Consider the following 21,865-nt stretch of genomic DNA (forward strand, 5'->3'; position numbering starts at 1 on the left):
TTCATATTACCTACAGATCACTAGGATGTGTGAGGTTACTGAGTGGAAAGTGTGCACTAAAATCTTTGTGTGCACTGAATACTGGAGTTTTCAAAGGAAATGGAACTCTTTGCAGTTAAAGAGATATCTAAATAACATTAAAACATGATGAATTGATCACCAGATCCGGGTTCATAGTTGGATGTAAATTTTGTACAAATTATCTTGTTGAAACTGTTCAGTGGTACCACAGAATGTAAAGAGGAATCTTGGAAAAGAGGTTCTCTAGTCACTGCTTATTTCTACACTTCTTATTCTTAAGCAGTGTAATCCACTTGAGTGGTGTGGATTTTGAAAATTATTTTTTCTTTCAATCTTCTCCGGTAGAAAATTTTCTTTCTCTTTGGATTTCAAAAAAACAAAAAAACAAAAAACCCAAACAATTTTCTCTCATAAACTGTCTGATTTCTTATGAGCTATACCCTCCCAAATTTTTCCAGCTTGTCACTGTTGAATTCAGCACAGGTGGGTTTTTTTTAGGTGCTAGACAACACACTTGATGTTGCCTGCACTGTGATTTTTTTTCTGGTACATGGTTGGTTTGCCAAAGTGCTGAAAACTTCTTTTTGAACACCTTAAATATGACAAACAAGGTCAAAATTATGATACAACCAGTGCAGGCGTGAGGCAATATCTGCTCTTGCTGCTACCCTTCAGTGCTGGGTTTGTATTTAACTCAAAGCATAATTTGTCTTCTGAGCACAAAACTGATCTTCTTTTTAATTTTTTTTTTATTTTTTTGAAAACTGTTAATTTTATATGGCTTTTAAACACCAAGGAAATGTTGAGAAGAGTTGTTATTGCCAAAAAAAACCTCACAAAGGATCAGTATCCAAGGAATCAGAATTTAGAAATCTGAGCTTACAATGGGATTTGAAAGACACAAGGGTGTCTACAATAGATGTCAGTCTTGTGATGAGGTTGTAGAAATTGAGGAGCAGGGAAGGAAACAAACAGGGGTCTGTTGTCACCAAAGTTATGAAAGAGAGAGGAGGAAGGGCCACCACAAGGAGGTGGATAATCCTGGGTAAGATTTCAAAGTTTTCAGAGCAAACCCAAATCAAACCTCTGTGGCCGCTGACATTTTGCCTGTTACAAACCAGTGCAACATTCCATCCGAGAAGTGCATGTTGAAAACTGTGCATTAAACTGGAATACTTGGTTAGAGTGTGTTCCTGAGCAATGAGCCAGCAAGGGGTGAGGAATTATGCACCCTAGGAGGTGATTGTGGTGGCATGGGAGACTGATGATGTATAGTTCTCAGACCAGAAAAACTGGTGGATGAAATTAGAAGTGAAATTACTGCTTTACTCCATCTCTGAGGCGGCATTTCTGTAAAACAATAAAACCAAGAGTTTTGGTGCTAAGAACCTGAAATATTCCTTCCCCTGCCCACCAAATCTCAAGTTAAATGTCAATATTGCTTTCAGAGATACAATTTTTAAAATGTCCTGGAGTGAATCATATGTCATCTTACAGAAAGTCTTCCAGCCAGACCAAAGTAGTTTCCCCCTTATACACAACATGGGGGAAACTGAAAACAGGTAAACAGCTTTCAGTGGGAAACACAGGAAATACTTGAAAAAATATTTACAAAACAGAAGAGGAGGCATCAGGCCCATTATCCTAGAACTAAAGTACTAGCTCAGGAGTTTTCTGTTTATTTTCTAGTCATGAACATTGGTTTCTGGTTTTCTTCTTGCAAGCTATACGTACCTCAAGCCTTGGTTAAAACAAGAAAACAGACTCTGATTTCTTTCTTCTGATGACTGTGTAACAACTGTTCTCTTCTCAGCAGTTTAATGTGATGTCACATTAGTTAGAAAAATGACCTATACAAAATTGTGTGCACCATACTCTGGTGGAAAACATACCAGAATAAAGTTGAAAGGATTTCTTTCCAATGAGCTACTTGAGAAGAAGTTAAGAAGGAATAGTGCTCTTATTACACAGATTATTTTCATTTTTTGGGTCTGCTGATGATCAAACACTTCAGGCTTTACCTCTGAGAAGACAAAAGTGGTATCAGAGTGATTTTCACCACTTTACTAGCAGCAGACAAGCAAAAGATATTGGTCTTAAATTAAGAATTCAGTTTTGAAATAAAAGATTTCTGCATATAATTCTTGTGGGTTTTTGATGGGGTTTTTTTCTGTTTCTCCATAACTTACTGGTTTAGCTACTGCTACTCTTACTTTTGTTTTTCTTTAGAACTCAACCTCCAAAAGAGCAGTGCATTTAAAATTCAGTATTAAATGAATAAAAGCCTGCTATACTAGAAATCTGTAGTAGCATCAAGCTTGGGTTTTTTCTGTTCGCCACATCTTCATTCTGAAATCCAGTTGGAAAGTTTTTCTGGATTTTGAAACTGTCCAATGCTCCCTGTAACACCACTTTGGGGTATCTCATTTTTGTCCTACTTCCATCTTGGTTTGTTCTGCTCAATCCTTTCCTATTGCCCATTCCCAGTGGCATTCCTGCCTCTTTTTCCATGTTGGAAACCTTTGCATCACACATGCACTGGGCACTTCTCTCTTTGTTTACTGACCTTTGATTGTTGCTTTTGCAAAGGTTTTGCTAATAGTGGTTATGAGGCATAGCTTTGGTGGGATTTTTTTAATAAAGAAGTGGCATGAGGCTTTTCTGTTCAATTAAGTTATTCAAAGTTTATGTTTATGCAGGTAATTAAATGAGATCCTCGTATGTTTTTCTTACAGTGCCTTAGTTCAGCTGGACCTGACTTTACTCATGCAACACAGTATTTTCTAACATTTTGAATTCATTCCTTACTTAGTTCAGTTGTAACTTTTGAAAAATTTTCCTGTGGTTTCCAGGATAAGATGTTTACTTACTGTACTCTCAGTGGAGGCAAAGACGTAGAAATTAATAATCATTCATTTAAATCTTTGTTATATTTTTCTCAAGTGCCCATTCTTGGAGAGTTTGGGAACTATTTCCATAATCTGATGTTAAAAGACAGTTCAGATAATGAGGCAACTGGAATTTATCTTTGGAAAAGCCCCTCTCTGTCCATTGATGGGCATGGAAATGTGCATTTTTAAATAAGTAAATCAGATACCAGAAACCAAACTATAGGAAAATCACTACCCTTTGTTTTGAGCTCTAGTAATGTGTGCTGTTAATTTTGAGGAAAATTAGAGGAGGATTCTCATAATTGGCCTGAAGTAAATTTCAAAATTCCCACCTCACTCTCTTCTCCAAGAGTTGAAATAGTGCGTAGTCTCCTTGTGCTTTGAAATCTGCATTGCCTTTTATTTAGGGACAGTCCTGCATGACTCCAAACAATGTGTTCTGTATTTTAATCTGAGAAGAACAAGTTCTGTGTCTCAGAGAACATATTGCCCCATTATATTTGCTGAAAGTTTGTACTTAGCAAGGTTCTCTTTTATGTATCTTGGCATACATTTTAGTCAGTTTTATTCCTGGAGAGCAGCTCCTGCAGCAATATAACTTCTTTTATAAATCTTAGAAAATGTCACTATTCCATCTGAAGGACAAAGCTGAATGTAGAGGCTGAGTTGTGCTTTACACATACGGTGGTCATCCTACAAAGGATGCAAAAGCTGCCATTTTCATGTATTTCAAAAATAGCCCAAGCATATAAAATAAGAGTTGAAAAGGAGATTTGTACTCAAGGGATTGTCCTTTGGTCTTCCCACATAAAGTTAATTCCCACGTTTTTCTGCTCATTTTGAATACACAAATGACATCCTGCAAAACCTTCTGTAATACATTTTTTCTGCGTGCCAGTCAGATAATACAGGAAGAGCTCTGCTTCATATCAGGGATGGGACTGGAGGGGAAAACCAGACATGGTTGGAATTGCCCTTGTGTAGCTGCAGAATGGCATTTCAGAGCAAGTTGGGCTCATCAGAACCTGGGATCTGTATCTTTAGGCAGCATCTCTCTCTAGGAACAATGATTCTCTGTTTTTTGGGAAAGAGCCTGTTGTATTGTTTGTAAAGAATTTCTAGTATTTCATTACTGAGATATAAAAAAATGAGTAATTTTTCTTTAGGTCTGCAGGTATAAGGTGGAACTAAAAAAACTCTAACAGATGCAGGTTTGGGTAAATAATTTTCAGTTGCTAAATCATCAAAAAAACTATATAAAAATTTGGGAGTGGCAGGAAAATTGAGCCACTGAGGCATGTGTGTATGTTTATATATATTAATTCAGCAGTGTTTTCTTGATTTTTTTTTTTTTTCATAAAAATCAGTGGTTTTGAGACAGTTCAAAATAATGGATATCCTGAGCTTATATGGACATTTTGGGAGTTGAATTTTAAAATTATAATGTCATGCTTTGTGTGATGACTTTCCAACTGTGTGGAGCTTATCTTTGCAGGTACAGGTAGGGCAGTAGATAGAGCTTGTAACTGTGCTAAGTTTTCATAAATCCTATAACAGTAATTAAAGCTGATCTGCTTTTTCATGCTAAACATGGTTCTGGATTTCAGTATGTTGAGAAACATTGGCTTCATAAGCAGACATGTGTTTCTAATTCAGCTATTTTAATTACAGGAAATTTAACGATAATGAATAGTAACAAAAAATAAAATATAAAGGGAAAAAAGACAAAAGAGAACTTAATTTCCATCCCAAGAAAAGAGGCTTTTTGGTAATAAACTGGTGGCTTTACATTGGAAAATTCATTTGTTGTACTTGGAGTATATATGCTAACTGTTAACAGCAGTCTCTTTTTTTATTTCTGCTTTCCTTTTTATTTTCTCTTTGATTCCATTTTTATGGCTGCAAATATCTATTTAATAATTGGGAAAACATGATGGTAAGGCGTGATTCTAAACAGGAAGGCAGCTGGTGCCTTAAGACTTTGGTAATAGGATATCAGATTTTGTCACTGCTGTAAAATCAGCAATAAACTTAGGCAAGATTTTGGCCCTGCTGAACAAGGGTTTTGCCATTGATTTCAGTAGAGTAAAAATTTCATTGCTGGGGTGTGATAAGTAATAGCCTGAGTCAGAGTCTGTGGAAAAGCTGCCTCTTTGGCTTGCCTTGGCTGAAATGTTTGTGGTTCCTGTGTCTGTATCATAGCAGGCTCCAACCTCCGCCACTTGTGCCTCTCCTGGCAGAGTTTCTGATGATGGAACAGGCACATAGGTAAATAGTCTTCTGTTGGGTTGTTTTCCTTTTGTTTGCCAAAAGTGGTAGAAAAACTGCTTGAAATAGTTGCTGATGCTATGGTCCTCTCTGCTTTAACTTTTAGTAAATAAGAGTTCGGTACCCCAGTTTTGTAGGACATAGAATGAAATAACTAAGAAAGAAATCTTCAGTAATTGGCACCAAATTGAGCATAAGGATGTTAAAATGTAGGATCATAGGCCTGGAAAACCGGCCAGTTAAAATACCAAATGATCCAATTAAAAATAAAAGACAAATTCATGCTATTGTTGGGGAACTGTGCAGGTCATTTGTTCATGGTGATTCATCTACCCAAGAGCAGCTGCAGCCTATATTAGACAGATTTCATTCAAAATTATCTTTGATAAAGAGCATAATCAATTAAATATGGTGATCCTCATGTCAAATGTTATAGCTGATGAATTAGCTTTACCTAAACCTGTTGGTAGATTTATTTATGGGCTGCATGTCCTGGCAACGTACATAGATTGAGAACATTAAGAAAAAAATGAACTGCTAAGTAATTTAGCAACTTGTCTGGTGGCCACTTTTTTGGAAATAAAATTAATCCAGTTTCAAAAATACAAACTTTCAAAGGACTGCAAATTCCTAGAGTCTGACAGTCACATTCTTAATTTTTTACAGCTTTTTGAAAAACATCTATTGAATTAATTTTGAAATTAACTGCAACTTCCTTTTCACCTCAGTGTAATTCTGCTTCCAGTTTGAGACATGTTTCTTCATCGCCCTTTCGGACTGTTCAGTACAACAAAGATGTTAGAAACTTTAAATAAGGTACAATTTTGAAACCTATCTTGTACTCCAGAGTGTTTGAAGAACAAATGCAAACCTTTTTCACACCTGAAATGCCTTAGGTTTTAAAGAAATCTCAGTGCTTTCCTTTGAAACTTACCAAAAAATCTGATATTTTTAAACCAAGATGATTTTTAAACCAAGATTTCTGATTTCTCTGTGCATACTTATGAGCAAAGATCAGGAGACTAAGATAATAAGAATTTCTGCCATCTTTCTAAGTTAGAACATCAATTTGTTTCCTTGTTTTGTTATTCTTGGTGTCGTGCCCTCAACTGCATGGTAAAAATTAACTAGAAAGATGGGAAGGCATGTTTGCAAGCTAATGAACTTTAGCCATTTTAGCTTCTGATGTTTAAATACAGCACATTATGTGCATGATATGTGTACAAAACTAATGTGATGCAGTAGAGAAGATGTAGCCAGGCTCTTACTAGTGGTATTCAGTGAAAAGCTGATAAGCAATTCCATTTAAAAGCAATTTGAAAAAATCACAGCTTTTTACCTGGGGATGGTCAGCACTGAAGCAGGATGCTCAGAGAGACTGTGGAGTCTCCATGACTGGAGATATTTAAAATCTGATGGACACAGCCCTGAGCAATCTGCTCTGACTGACCCTGCTCTGAGCTGAGCTGGCCCAGGCAATCTGCAGAGGTGCCTTCCTACCTCAGTTTTCTTTGTGAATCTGTAATATGGTCTTGGCTTATATAATAACTCTAAAATATGTAGGAGATTGTAAGCTAATAGTCTTACAGAAACTCAAATTAACCACATTCTGAAGTTGTATTAGTGGTACTTATATAACATAAAATATATAGATAATATGTATTTAAGGTAGTATTCAAAGCCAGCCTTAAAACAGAAATTTATAGCTCTGTTCCTAAATTAAAAATCAAAGTAATGTTTTATTGTCATCATAAACAAGAGGATTCTGAAGTATGAAACCATAGAAGTTGAAAAAGCAGAAAAGTCATAATGTTAATACTGTGTTTAAAACCATGTCCTAGAGGCAGACATTAACCAGCTGAAAAGCACATAAATTAGGATCTTTTTAAAATGCTGAGTTGCACAAATCATTCATAAAATTGATGTATGTTGACTTTCCACTTATTTTTCTTTTTTTATTTCCTTCCTCTAAAAGTGTGTTTTCCCCTTGAAACTGCCCCAGTCTTTTAGGAGCTGTGCTCTGTCCCTGATTCTGGAAACTTGGTGTGCATTAATGTGGAGAACTAAAGATCTCGGTGGGCTGCAAGTGCGATGTGATGATGTTGTTAACAGATTTATTTTCGTGCTGGGGTGGCACTCAGGGGCTGAGCCCAGAGCCCCTCACTGTGTTAGGTACACTCAGCACAAAGCAGGAGCCTTTCCTGCCCAAGGAGCTTCTCCTCAAGCACACAGTCAGGGTGAACTCCCCAACAGCTTCCACGACATTGGAATGCTCCACCTTCCCCCAGCTTTCTAAGGGGCACGTTGGGGTATACCCTTCCTTGGATTAATTATAATTCTTTAGGGAAACTGGGTCTTGAAGGTAAAAGCTACAGAGAAGAGAGGAAAATAGATTAAGGAATGGAATTATGACACATTTGGAGCAGGTGGAGGAGTGTGTCTGGTATATAACACTTGGATAGTGCATTTGCATGCCAAAAACTTTTAAAAAATGATTAATTGCATTATCAACTACTACTACTTGTAGTAGTTGATAATGCAAAAATTCAACACTTCATTTTTTTCTTTCCTTTTTTTTTTTTTCTTTTAGAATTCACAGGCACTATATGCCAATAACTATGTGAGACATGGCTTCCAAAATGGTGCCCTTTCACTGCATCATTAGCTAATGTCCTCATCAGTAAACAAAGAAAAAATCACAAATTTATAAACAGCTCATTTGCCTTTAAATTAGCATTGCATATTTAGTATGTGTTTGTTTACCTATTTTTTTCCCTTTCCTTTCTTTTTTTTTTTTTTCAGTTGGAGTTTAAAGCAATAAACTAAAGCTTTGAATAGCATGCATGGACATGTTTTAATATATTCATGAGTGATCAAAATACAGTACAGAAATCACATATGCTGCTCTGTTGCAACTTTCAAGGTTCAATCCATCATTCTGGAACCCAGGGGGCTGAGATTTGACATCCTGCCTAGAAACCATACTTTAGATTGGCTGGAACTGTGCCATCTCATGTTCAGGTTAAAAGAGCAGCTGTAATTTGTCTGGGTAGCACTTTAACTATGCACAGCAAATTGTAAAACCCATTTTCAGTAATAAACTGGAAGATAAAATAGGTCCATTTGCTTCATTTCCTGATCCATACAAGATTTTCATCATTTTGATACAATACCACTTGGATTTAGGTCTTATAATGATGTAGATTTCTGTAACAATCTTTCTCAGATTAGCAGTTTTATTTAGCCTATATACAGTATGTAGAAGATTTCTCTTTTGGCATGTAGTGGAAGCCTTTTTCTATTGTTCTTTGAAACTGAAAATATGAGAATAATTTCATAGTTGGAGTTAGGTTTATATGGATTGCCACAATAAATAAACCCCCACTGTACTCTTTTTTCAACTGTAAATATTGATGTGAAAATACTCTATCCTGTTCTTTTTTCTCCCCTTTTATGTCTTAATATGGATTGTTTGCAAGGGAGTTGCAAATGTAAGTATTCCCAGCAACACAGTGAGATGTTATATACATATATATATTAAAAATTATATAATTTTTCTTTATGGCTTTGATTTGCAATTATTTTATATTTCAACATTTAGAGTTTTAAAATGTGACTTTGTCTGAGCAGCAAGAAGGGAAGGGAGTTTTCTGTGTCATTTAGGAGGCCAAGAGAACTCATCCCAGGACAAACTTTCCTCAAGGGATTTGCCCATGAGCCCAGTTGTGGGCAGCCTGACCAGAGGCAGCCCCTCTCACCTGTACATGGAGGCTGTGGGTTTTGTTTCAATTCCTTTTGGATGTCGCACAGTTTGGGTTCCAGCTCTTGATCTTGAAGTCTGCAGAAGCTTTGTGTGGCCATAGACTGTAAGAAACAGCTTTAAATGACATTCTACTTTGGTAAACAATTAATGGCTTGACCATTAAATAATGAGCCAGCCTTCTCTGAATCCTTGGTACATTTACTCCACCAACCTCCTGTAAGTGTTGGTTTGCTGGGTTTTCCTTTCCACAGAGCCATTTCTCTACCTGAATCTCTGCTTGGACTTCTCTCTTTCAGTTCCACAGACCTCTTTCTTTTGGGGTCTCTTTTCAGGACCTAGACTTTGCTAAACCAAAAGGAAAACCCCCTGTCACTCCTCCTAACCCCTGTGCTCCACCTCTGAGCTGGAGTCCCAATCACAGGCACATCTCTGGGTGCTGCCCATGCATCCGTGCTGTGCACCAGGGAAGGCTCTTTCACTTACCCTTCCTCTCTACCAGGGGGCTTTTGGCTCTGTTGGCAGGACGCTTATCTTTGTTACTCCATTGTTGTAGCTCATTCTTGCAAGATGCTTACTTCCTTTAGCCCTTTGAAAATGCCTCTGGATTAACAATTTATGCAGCTACAGCGCACTTGTATTAGGCACATAATTTTCTGGGGTAGCCAAGCCAGGGAAAATGAAATGTGTTTCTGTATATCCCATCTTTCCCTAGCACAGTGCGGCGAGAGCAGGCTGCAGGGTAGCATTGTGTGTCCTGGTGGCCACACAAGCACTTGGTATTCACTGGAGACTTGGAGGTACGACAGCTGCATATAAATATGCATAGCTGGAGAGATTCATGCCTGTGCCTCGCTCTAGGGCTGATTGGCTGTGCTGCTGCCCCTGCAAATCAATGAGCATTTCCCTCGTCTATCAGCTGCTCCCTTGCTTGGAAGCAGACAAAATGGTTAAAACACCAAAACAGCCCACAGAGGGCTCCTGAGTGAGGGAGACTTGTTTGCTACAGCACTCAAAACATTTCCCTGGATCTACAGTAGCTCTCAGTAGATGAATTTAGCACTCAGCAGATTAATTTAGCTCCCAGTGTGCTGGATTTAGAAAGAAAAACTAATATAGATGAATACATTCTGTTCAGCCAGCATATTTTGTTTTGCAACAATACACATGTCTTATTTGAACTGCAATCTGGTTGGAAAGCATTTTGTGAGTGGTGCATTGGTCATAAAAATGAGTCATGCTTGCTCATTTTTTAAAAAGCTCTCATCTACTGCAGATTGAGGAAAAAGGTATTGAGCAATTCACTGGAGAAATTATTGGAACTTCATCCATCTCTGATGTGCTCTGGGCAGATTTTAAGGTAGACTTTCATATTGTGTAGCAAAAAAAGCAGTAGCAGCTTTTCCTTTGTTACCTGCATATCTTAGTATGTGATGTGCACCACCCTGCTCACTGTGGCTTGGCTCATCTGCCTCGTGGAGATGGATCCTTGGAAGGATCTGCAGGCTGGAAGCTGAAGATATGTCCAATGGCTGTTGGGAAGAGCTCAAGTAGAATAAAATCAAGATACAAAATCCATTGTTTAATGACTTCATTTTAACCTTTACCTTTCTTCCTTAACCTGGAACATGTCACAAAGAAAGTGGGACTAGATTGCTTATGGATGATGACAGGGCGGCTACATGCTTATGATAACAGTAATGTTTAATATTTCAGGAGCTAGGAAATGGAATAAAAAGATAAAGATATAAACTAATAATATAGGAGAAAAAACCAACCCACCGGCTGATGAGATCATTTGAACAATTTCATTTGAACATAAAATGGTCAAGGAAATGAAAAGAAAAATATTGTGATATGATGAGCTGGCTTTCAAAAATATTATCCTCAGTAAATGAGTATCTTATAGGAAAGACTATCTCCCAACACAGCTTCCAGAGCTTTTCTTGACAAAGTATTTCCACTACCAGCAGTAGAATGATAGTTATAAAACATTCTTTCAGTCTCTCAACATTTTTAAAAGGAAAAAAAAATCCACATTAAAGAATGGGCTGAAGAGCAATAACTCCTTTCAATTGAGTTGGTGCTGTACAGTGCAGATCTAATTTACTCTGGAGGTTCTCTGCTGCTACCATGATGACTGCTTTATAGTAGTGTTTCCCAATCCTATTTAATCAAAGGACTACTGAACCTTTTGGAGAACACAAACCAAAGACCTTCCTCTCAACGATAGTGCAGTGGTTTTTTTCTTTTACCGATAGATAAAAATGAAGCAAAACTTTGGAAGCTCTTATGAGGTTTGTTTTCCCAGCTTGTTTGTGTACTGCCTTGCATATGCAGAGATATGCATCTGTTTTCTTCTCTGTTTTTAAAATGTGCAGTATTTTGGAGCTTATCTTGTGATATCTTACAGGCTACCAGCAGCTTTTAGTCAGTATGTCGAGGAGTGCTGCAGGGAAGACCACAGAAGGCTGAAGGCTTGGCTCCTGTGTTTGCCAGGAGCCTTGCCCACCAAACCACAAAGCGTTCTGTGCACAGTTGCTCTTCCTTCTAGATGGTAAATTCTGCTTTCAGCAAGAGGCTGCAGAGTGGAAATCTCTCAGGCATCGTGTGGGGTTTTGCCAGTTCCCCTGTGAGGAGGATGAGGCAAAGTTCAGGACATGCAGGTAGGCAGCAGTGACTCACCATGCCTTCTGGCTCCTCTCTTCCAGTGGGAAAGTGTTAGGAGTAAATCCTGCTGGCAGAGGAGTGAGGAACCACTAACCCACGTGGACTTCACTGGGAGCTTCAGGAAGGGGCTGGAGGGGGATCGGCACCACACTGCCCTGGCAACCCCTTGCCCCTGGCTTTGCTCCTGCAGCTCCCAACCCCAGTGAACAAAGCATGAAGAAGGCAAGAATTTTTCTAAGGGATGAGCAGCAACATTTGAGTCACACTGGATGCAAGGAGAGGCTTCTGCTGACTGAGGTCCAGCTTTTTCTTGGTGCTAGTTTTGAGTCACACAAGCTTTCCTTTTCCTTGCCTCTGTTAAGGTGGTTTTATTTTGTAGATAAATAGGAATCATGGTAAGTCACAAAGATGCAACTGTACTTCTTCAAGGACTTTGTGAGTGCTGCAAGGCAGAGTACCCTAGAGCACTAGCCTGTGCAAATTTATTGAGGGGGGATTGGTAGTTAGATTTACTTTCAGTAGTCTAAGATTTTTGCAAATAGGCCAACTGCAGTGTCTTTTCTGCCATGGGACAACACCAGAGCATCCTGCTGCTACAAATCCTTACCTTCCACAACCCACTTCATTCATCTCCTCCTTTCAAGGATTTTTGTGTTCTTGGCAACAGCTACAGAGGAAATTAAAGGCTTTACTTCCAGACTACTTTCAAACATGGAGGCCAGTTTCTGAAAATCCAATTCTAAGAGCTTCAGATTTTATTGTTTTCTGTGCTTCCCTGCCAAGATCTCTTTGCTGTGGGAAAATACTGCCATCTGTAAGATACATCAAACTAGATATATTTTAGTGTGTTGGTACTTGAGAATTCCATACACTCACCCATGGCCTTGTTATGGTTTAAGATTGTGCCAGACTCCATGGCAGTTGGTTGGGTTTTTTTTCTTTTTTGGTTCAGTGTGACCCAGCTTAATAGTTGCAGCTTGGGACACCTCCATAAGTTGGGCCAATTTCATCTAGATCTATTATACAGTAATGGACATTGTGGCTCTGATATGTACATGGAAAGAAGGGATAACATGTATTAGTAGAACAGTCTTGTCTGTACATTATAAAAGTATAATGTGTCTCCAGCAGTGCAGCAGTGATGCTTTGTAGATTCTCATAAAGAATATTTGCTGCTATAGTATTTATAGAAGTTAATGGATCTCAAAACTTCCTTTTGATCATTACAGTAATATTTATACTTTTATGCAAAACAGTCTCATTATCATATTAAATGAGTTAGGAACACAGTTATTTCTTCCCTGGAGCACAACTGGCCATTTCTTCCCATTCCTGTGATATAATTTTAAGCTGATATTTCCTACATTCTTGATATTGCTTAGTAGGTTATAAATGACAAAATGAACTAGATAAGAGATGTTTTAGCTGTGCACAAACCGTGCTTTGTTACGGGAACAGGACCAAACAATCAATATAGATGCATTGTTCAAAAGGATTCTCCATAGTTAGGTATTATTTTCATCTTACCTTGAGAACTTAGAGAATAAACAATAGACTAAGGTTGACTAGCTCAGTACATGGGATGTGGAAAGTATTTAGTATCAACAAAGAAGATATGTTGTTTAATAAAGTTGCCGCTATTTAGAAAGAATATTTGTTTTGTTTTGAAGTTCATATAAGCTTGGATATAGAAGTTTTACAGTTTTAGTCCTAGGAAACAGAAATTTTGTTTAATGAGGAACAAAACCATTTTATCTCCTGGGGTCTTGCTGGTTCACTGGAAATCATTTTTATTTATGATTTCGTCTGCATTAGGAACATGATTTACAAGCAGTGTTTGCCTGCATCACCTTTTCCTCTTCATTCTCCTGTCTCTTTCCCTCACTTCAGCAGAGTTACCTGTCTGATAGAGATAATAATTTGTAATAATTCTGTATCTGAGGAGTTGTACTGGCAAAGTCATAGTGGCTACCTCTGCCTGCTATCTCTATGTAGGCAGTAATTCCTCATGATATAGTGGAGCTATCTCATTTAAACAGACTCAGGTGCAGGGAGAAAATCCCAGTCTTCAGTAAATAAAGTGAGTATCACTGTCCTGAATACAGCAATGTTTAGAATTTTTATTTTTTTGCTCCATATTTGATGAAAGCTTTGACAAAGAGTGTTGAACAGTATGGTGTGATGGGATGTAATTTCCTGAGGAATTAAGAAGAAATAAGATGATACTGAAAACAGCATGGATTTGGCAGTTGCTTTGGAATTCTGTACACAAACCACACATAGCATGTTTCTTTATTAAAACAACCCTTTATTCTGGTTTGGGGTTTTTTTTTGTTTGTTTTATTTTGCTTTTCTTTAACTGCATATGCTAATAACTATAGGAACATCAATTTTTGTATCAAAGACTTAAAAATGCTGCACACAGCAAAATACTACTGGCTAACCAGTTTCTGTCTAAAGGTGTATTTTTGCTTTCAAGCCAACCAAGATAGGTCATCTATGCACAGAAAATTCCAAGGACAGCAGGAGAAAATCTACATACATAAAATTTGCTGAACCCTTATCACTCAGGAAGTGGGAGGAAGGGTCTTTAGATTGGCATTCTAGTCTGGGTAATCAGAGACTTAGTCGTGGTTCCTGAGTTATCACAGAAATCCCAATGTTAAGTAGCATAAGTAGTTTTCCTATGCCTCAGTTCCCCATCAGGTAAAAATAGGGAACTCTTACAGGGCTGTTGTGGGCATAAATACCTAAAGCTTGTTAAGTGCTTGGCTTATTCAGTGATGAAACTTGTCTAAGTACCTCAAAGCACAGTTTAGGCTGGAATGTGTATATGCTGTATCCATTAATATCTTGGAAGACAGAGGCCCAGTGCACCTTAGAGGATGGAAATATCAGCAATGCCCTGAGCTGCTCTTGTGTAAGAACCTAGAGACACTTCTTGGTGGAAGGCAGTTCTTTGGGCTGTGGCTGGGCATGACCTAAGTAGAAAATGATTGAATTGCTTGGTCCAAGGAGATGCCAGGGAATGAGGGAAAGCTCTTAAGAAATTCTCCATTGAGAGAGGAGGAGATGGAGGAGCAACACAAGCGAGCAATTTATGAGAGAATAATTCTAGAATGGATGATTCTTTTTGGAATTCAGGCATACAGGGACAAAAAATGGAAGAGAATCTGGTAACAGGATACAACAACAAAAGGATTTTTCTTCTGGTAGACTATATAGCTCAAGACATAACTGGGGAGTTGGAAAAGGAGAGGAAGAATATGTTGGAGAAGAGGGACAGACTAACAGTAGCAACTACTGAGATATTTATGTCAATTTATTGTATTTAACTAGTGAAACACTGATGTTGTGGATGAAGTTGTGCAGAGGAGGACATTGCAGAAGGATCAGAAATCAGAAGATCTATAGTTTGCAGCGAAGAAAAACATTTTGTGTGAGAAGATTTCTGTATTAGAATAGCCAGAAGAAGAATAATTATTGAAATTCTTCTCTCCAGCTGAAAAACCTCTGCAGGGAATCTGTCTGTTTTAGCAGAGGGAAGAAGGGTGCTCTAGAGATAACAGAGCTCTTTCAAGGTTAAAGGCAGAGGTCACGGCGGTTCTGTAAATTCCAGCAGCTCCAGCTGTCTGTGCTGGGCCCCAGGAGGAGAGCTGGGGCTGGCTGGGAGAGGGAGCCAGGCTGTCCATGGGCGACGGAACCACGGAACCTCCTCGCTCAGGAGGGTGCAAAGTGCATCGTGAGTAAGTGTTGGGCCACGGAGGCAACAGGTTCCTGATGTAAAAATAGTCATGGGTGGGGGATGTGACTTGTGTGGAAAAATACTGAGGATGAGGCAGTCAACAAAAGGGAAAGCAGCGGGGATACTGGAGCTGTACCGGGAAAGATGAGCTGGAATTTTTCTAAGAACAGGTATCAACATTTTAAGGTAGAGAATCATCTTTAAGATAAAGTGTAAGTACAGAAGGTAACTGACTGCACTTGGAAGATGAAATTTTCAAGAATTATCTTTGAGAATCTCAGGGATTAGAGGGTTTTCCCCCTTGTTTTGTGCTTTTTTTTTTTTTCTTTTTGCTAAGACCATTCAGTTTCATAGAAAAAAGCCAAAAGTACAGAGTGACATGTCATCCCATCTCACCTCCTGTATAACACTATATTCAGATAGATTTGCTAGCTGAGGTTTTTATTTGATTTGTTTAAGGGGGTGAGCAGCAAACAGAATATAAATTTCTCCTGCTTAGTCACACTAGTGAAAAAAATGAGCAATTTGGTGTTTAGCTGTCAGGTCTATGTACTGTTCCTGTACAAATCTTGTTTAAGAAGGATTTAAGTAAATACAAATGAAGTATTGAAAACATAAAACATCTGGAACATTTTAAAGATGCACTGAAGCATAATGTGATTATTTTCTATCAAGTTAATTGTACCTATTATGAATTTTAAAAAATTCCACTTTGCAACCATTGTTATGTAACTTGTGGCTTTTCTGTTCTTTGAAATTCAACTTTCCATTCATGTGGTATATTAAAAATGTTACAAGACAAATTACAAAGCTCAACTGAAATAAGGCCAAAAGTTTTAACCAAGTTACTCTACTAAATAACTAATATAGTGCTTACTGTTCTGCTTACCTTTTTTTTTTTTTTTAATCAGAAAGAAATGCTAATGTAATAAGCCAGGGCTGAGCGGGATGTGCTTTGTTTTTTGGTTTAATGGAGTTGCTCTGCCCCTATAGTGGGTATTTAAGATCAGTTTGTGAGCTCCTATTCCTGTGTAGTATTTTGTATTCACCAGTTGGAACAGGATATTTTTGTCTCCTGCTAGCACCTGGATGAGCGGTTTCTTCTCCATGGGGAAACACTTTGGACCCTGGAGAAGCTACAGGGAACAACAGGAAAGCAGAAATCTTCTGTTTTCCTCCTGAAGAGAGATGAAGAGTGTGATTTCCAGGAGTGCTGCCTGGCTGTAGATCTGCTCTGGGTGCCCCACAAAGCTGCCACAGGGAATGAGCTGCAGGGGATGCTGACACAGTGGGAGGTGTGGGTGTGCCTTCCAATCCTCCTCCAAATGCACTGGAGGTTTTACTTCTCTCTTGTTCTGCTATGATGTGTTTACAGTGCAATTCAACCCCTAGCAAATATATTAAAATCAATACTGGTTTAAATATTTTAGGAGTAAAAATGACTTATAAGACTTTGTCCTTTCTTTTTGTACCAGTGAGTGAAACTACTACTAAGAAAATGAAAACAGTTATATAAGCTTCATGGTTATAGATTGGTCATTGCTTGGGTACTAGCAGTTAGCAAAGACAATGTTTGGGTCTAATTTTGCCCTTAATTTATGAACTGAAGTAAGTTTGAAGCCTTAGAAAGTAGAGCAGATCTCACTGGGGAAAGAAGAGTTAAGTTTTTACCCCCTAATCAGTCATAATTTGCAAAAAACTTGAAGAACTCTAATTCATTTAATAAAATAGTTGATTCATTTTTCTGTATTTCACAAAATATTTTTTTTTTTTTAGAATTTTGAAAATCCATATAACGAAAATCCCTGTAAATAATTTGTGGTTTTTATCACACAAATGCATGGGCAAGAAAGAGAGTTGGGTTCCTCTCATACCTTAGTATCTACCTGAAATATAAAAAATGCCATGAACACCTTTATTGGCCTACAAAATTATCTAGGTTTATTAGTATCTGAGGTATTGGTGACTTCTTCATGTCTTTTTTTGATTAAATATGACTTCTCAGTCTTTTCAGATTAATCGTGTTCAGCTGGAAACATGCATTTAAAAAGGTGTATTTAAAAAAACATTTAAATTCAATGACTGTCAGCATTTTTGATGAAATTCAGAGGATTTTGTTCCCTATTTTTGCATGAACTTATTGCCATCTCTGGTATTATTAGCCTTTTCCTCCTGAAATGTATAAGTTCCTTGAGTAAAACTACCAGTGTCCTTGGAGCACTGGGGGCACCCTGGGGACACTTGTTGGGTTCAACTGGTTGTATTCTAGGGAAGTGCTACGGATAAAAACTGGGAAGATAAATGTCATGACCCCAAGAGTGATGTATCATGGCATATCTGAGCCCACCTTGAGAACAGGAACCCAATTCCAAGCTGGAAAGCTGTGGGTAGCTGAGGCAGGGGTTAAAACAGCTGCATGCTGAAAGGCAGGAATTTGCAGCTCTCAAAGTTCACTGGACATGTTTGTTACTGTGTTTGTAAGCAGCCAAGTGTGTTGCTGGTGTAAGAAGGTGTATGAACCCCATTGCAGTATTGTACCACAAAAAAGGCCATAAAAACCCTCTGCACTGAAATCTGTCCTGAAATGTCTTGATGCTACCTCAAAGGTATTCAACTGAGATGCTTCCTGTTTCCACAACTTTTTGAAACAGGCATCTAAACTGATATATTTCTTTTATCCATGTTTGAGTGGAGGATGTACAAAGGCATTTTTTATAGGAAGACTTGAGTCTGTAATAATAAAATTTTAATACTTTAAAAGATCCTTACTTTAATTATCTAGTGTGCATTTCTGTGGGCCCTCTGCTCTAATTTCTCTTCCCTTTTTCACATAAATGGATGTGGAATGGGATGGAAGAAGTTCAGGCATTATAATGTGCATTCCAGCATTGTTTGTGCTGAGCTGCTTTTAATGTCTACAGGACTAGGTGAGAAAAGCAAGTTTAATTATGTACAAACATCCAAGAGCTACAGGCAACAAATCCAACTACTGATAAAAGTAACCCCAGCACTGATGAGTGTTGCAAAATAAAGATCCTCCAGGAACCCAGTTAATGGCATCTTTGTTCCTAACCCATGACTTTGTAGAAGTCCTGATACTTCAGGTTTAAAAATTAACAATGTGGACCTGAAGTGAAAATAATACTTTGAAAGTGGGGATGAAACAAACTCTTCCCTTTTCATCTTTCCCCAATGATTTGCAGGCAAACACCACCCCAGGCAACTTCCGAACTTCCATAATTGCATTGAATTCCTTGTTAATTGGGCTTTTCTCTTGCTTTTGACTTCATTCTTGAGTAATGCCTGCGTTATAATGATTTGTGTGCCAATAATAAATGTAGGGATTTAATAGGATGAAGGCTGTGGCTCCATATAAAGATATTTAGCACTTAACTCCCATTGAAATTATTACCTTTCCAAATCTCATTATGACTTAAAATTAATGTGCATAAAATAAGATTATTATTAAATGTTTGAAGGATAAAAAGAGAACAAAAACATGGTTCTCCTCTAAAGGGATTGTGGAAATTGTATCTTTAGAATTGCATGATAATTGTTCCTGTAACTTGATGTTTTTTACATCACATGTACTTGATTTGAAAATAAGAATTTGGTGACTGTGTCTTGAAACTAGAAGGGAAATTTGCTTCATTTCTTGCTTGAATCTCATCACGAGTTAAAAATCCCTGGTTTTTATTAGACTCTTTATGCTGCCTGTTCCTCCAAAGCAAGTGGGGAATAACAGTTTGTGATTCTCTAGAAGGTGAAGAATCAAAATTATTTTATCTAAGCAATGCAGAGAAGAGTGGATGAAGGATGAGTGAGCAGTATCTTTTGGTCTGAAATAGGATGTGACACAATTAATGAAGGAAGGGGAGCTGCTGCTCTTCTTTCCCAGAGCAGAGTCATAGATTTGGGATTTTGGCTGGTTCAGGAGTACTGGCAGCAATGTCACATCAGCAGGGATGGGTGGCCATCACAGTTCTGAGAGCTGCCCAAATCTGCAAACTGCATCCCATCTCTCAGGAGTGCATTTACTCTTGTGAGTTTTCATGCACATCATGTTGTGATCAAAAGGAACAGCAAAAGTACCCAGAAGTCTAACAAGGAAAGATAGTTTGCTCTCTAATGCTCAACAAATGTGATGATGAGGAGCATCCATGCTTAGTCTCTAACCATGGAGTCTCTAACCATCAGTGATTGGGGTTGGTGGGACGCAACTGGTGACCTAACAACATTGTCAGGAAAAAAGGGAGAACAGTCATTGGCAAGGGCTGTTGTCTTTTAGTGGACATAGTGATAGTCCTTCTCATGCAAACATGGCTTTCTTAAACAGACAGATTGTGGTAATGTTTTCTGTTGGTTTTGGATTTGGGGTTTTTTGATTGTTTTCTTCATAGTAAAACTCATTCCCATGTAGGACCTCAGAATAAAGGATTATATACAGCAAATCTTACAAAAGCACACTCACCAGTTTATTTTATCCTTTATCCCATCATCAGTCATCTTTTCCCTGTTTTTGCATTTGCTCAAACTCTCTTGCTGTTAAACTGTTTCCCTTCTATTAGATCTGAGCAGAGAAACTGTTTTAGCTGCAGTTACATGAACAGTCCAGTGGTGCCAACCCATAACAGGACTTACATGATAAGTCTTTCTGAAATGTGATAAATGTTCTCAAAAGTCACAAACAGGCAGATGGCTGAGGAAATGGTGTGGGCATGACCCTTTCAGTTCAAAGTTGTTTGACCTAAATCACAGTTTCTGAATTAAGACAAACTAGACTGACAACATCAGAAAGATGCTAATGTAACAACAGAAACCTTTATTTTAAGTAAGATATTCTCTAGTATTTGCTGAATACTGGGCTGATTTGACAGGGTTTGCAAATTGTGTGTACCTTTTCTTGTTGCTCTTTATTGGTCCATTCCAAAATTCTCAGCATCATGGGCAGTGGTTTCCCTTTTAGTGAAAAATGCAAGGCATGTTGGCCAATACACATGTATGGAATGATGTTCCATATGCCAGAAACTGCTGTCTCAGATGTCTGGCAAAGAGGCGAAAGAACTGTCCTTCTGTGTCACCATAATCCTTTAGAAGAGTGTTTTGTTGACATTGTTTTTGGCACTTCCAATTGCAAGACTCAGTTTCCATAGTCCAGAAACTGTGTTTCTTTCTTTGGGGTCAACAAATGTCTGGTGAAACAATCCCAAAAAGCTCTTCTGTCCCACCAGTATGAGGAAAGGATGGAATGTGCTGTCAGTAATTTCATGACCCTGAGGAGGATCATCTCCATCTTCCAGCACTGGACCTGGTGGTAGTGACTGACAGATATCTTTCTTCCTAACAAATTTCTGAAGATTATATCCAATCCAAACACACTTCTTGGATATTTACTTATCAAGAAAATGTTTTGCAATGTGCTCGGTGTTTGTTTGCAACTGAAACGTTTGAGCAGGACCTTGAATATATAAGGTCTGGTATAATGCTGAGTCCTCTGAAAAACGAGTCCATGTGATCCAAATTAAGTACTCAGTTTTCAGCCTGATCTCTTGGCAATGAGGAACTCATCTGGGACAATGTTATTCCTGTAAAGGAATTTGCTGAACTTGAGTTGTGCAGTGTTTGCAACACAGTCAAAGCATTCATGATTAGAATATATGGACCATAGCAAAATTATTAACTTTTTTCTATGAGGATTTGAATACCACTTGTTTAATGTCTCTCCAGACCACAAGTCAGTCAATGAAATTTCACAAAATATCAGCGTTTGAACCTCTTGAATCTCTGTTTGTGCATGGAGGAGTTCCCATGGAAATACTGTCTGACTCAGTAATTAACAACTGTAGCATATTCTATACTCATTGAAGAAATAAAAGTTGCTCAGGAAGGCTAAAAATTTGGCATTTTTTGATGTTAATATTCATCACATAACAGCCTTAATAATGTTATTTGAAATGCTATAGAAATTAAAGTAACTGTATATTTCAGTGCCCTGAAGAACATTAAATGAGAAATACAAACCTTTTATATTTCACCATCTGAACATCTGAGTATCCTTCATAATCATAGTCATACATTTGGATTTGAATTAAAATGCACAAAAGTTGATACCACCTATGTAAGAGATGCCCTTAAACCTTTCTTTGAAGAGCATGGTTGGGTATGCCTGCTGGGTTTAGTTCTGTTTATAAATGTAATCCTGGCACACAGTCAGCAATCTTCTGAACAAACAGGGACCTGCTAGATTTTAAGAGGCTTTTCATTTAGAATTATTTTGCTGCTTGCACTTTCTATATAAGAGTAACCACTCCTTACTAAATTTTTCATCAAAAATATGGGAGAGACAAATAAATTATAATGAATCTTTTTTTCCTCTTTGCAGGTTTCTTTTACCATGTGTTCTGCTCCAGCCAGTGAATTTTGTTTAACTGACCAGGTAAGCAAATATGCTTGGCCACATTTTTTTTTTTTTTCAGAAAAATGTTTTCCAGACATTTGGAGAGATTGGTA

The 21,865-nt window shown here is 38.0% G+C and overlaps 1 protein-coding gene across 4 annotated transcripts in view; it reads left to right on the forward strand.

The window, feature by feature from the left end:
* Positions 1-21,865, forward strand: part of LOC116992041 — a 361,926-nt gene that overhangs the window by 191,599 nt on the left and 148,462 nt on the right. For all 4 annotated transcript variants that reach the window (XR_004416977.1, XM_033051167.2, XM_033051165.2 and 1 more), the window contains one exon: positions 21,738-21,791. Coding sequence is in view for 3 of the 4 variants with exons in the window: in XM_033051167.2 (XP_032907058.1) it covers positions 21,738-21,791 (54 nt within the window). In the remaining variant the exon portion in view is untranslated. The remainder of the gene's footprint in view (positions 1-21,737; positions 21,792-21,865) is intronic.

This window comes from Catharus ustulatus, chromosome 2 (genome assembly GCF_009819885.2).
Source record: "Catharus ustulatus isolate bCatUst1 chromosome 2, bCatUst1.pri.v2, whole genome shotgun sequence".
Lineage (NCBI taxonomy): Eukaryota > Metazoa > Chordata > Aves > Passeriformes > Turdidae > Catharus > Catharus ustulatus.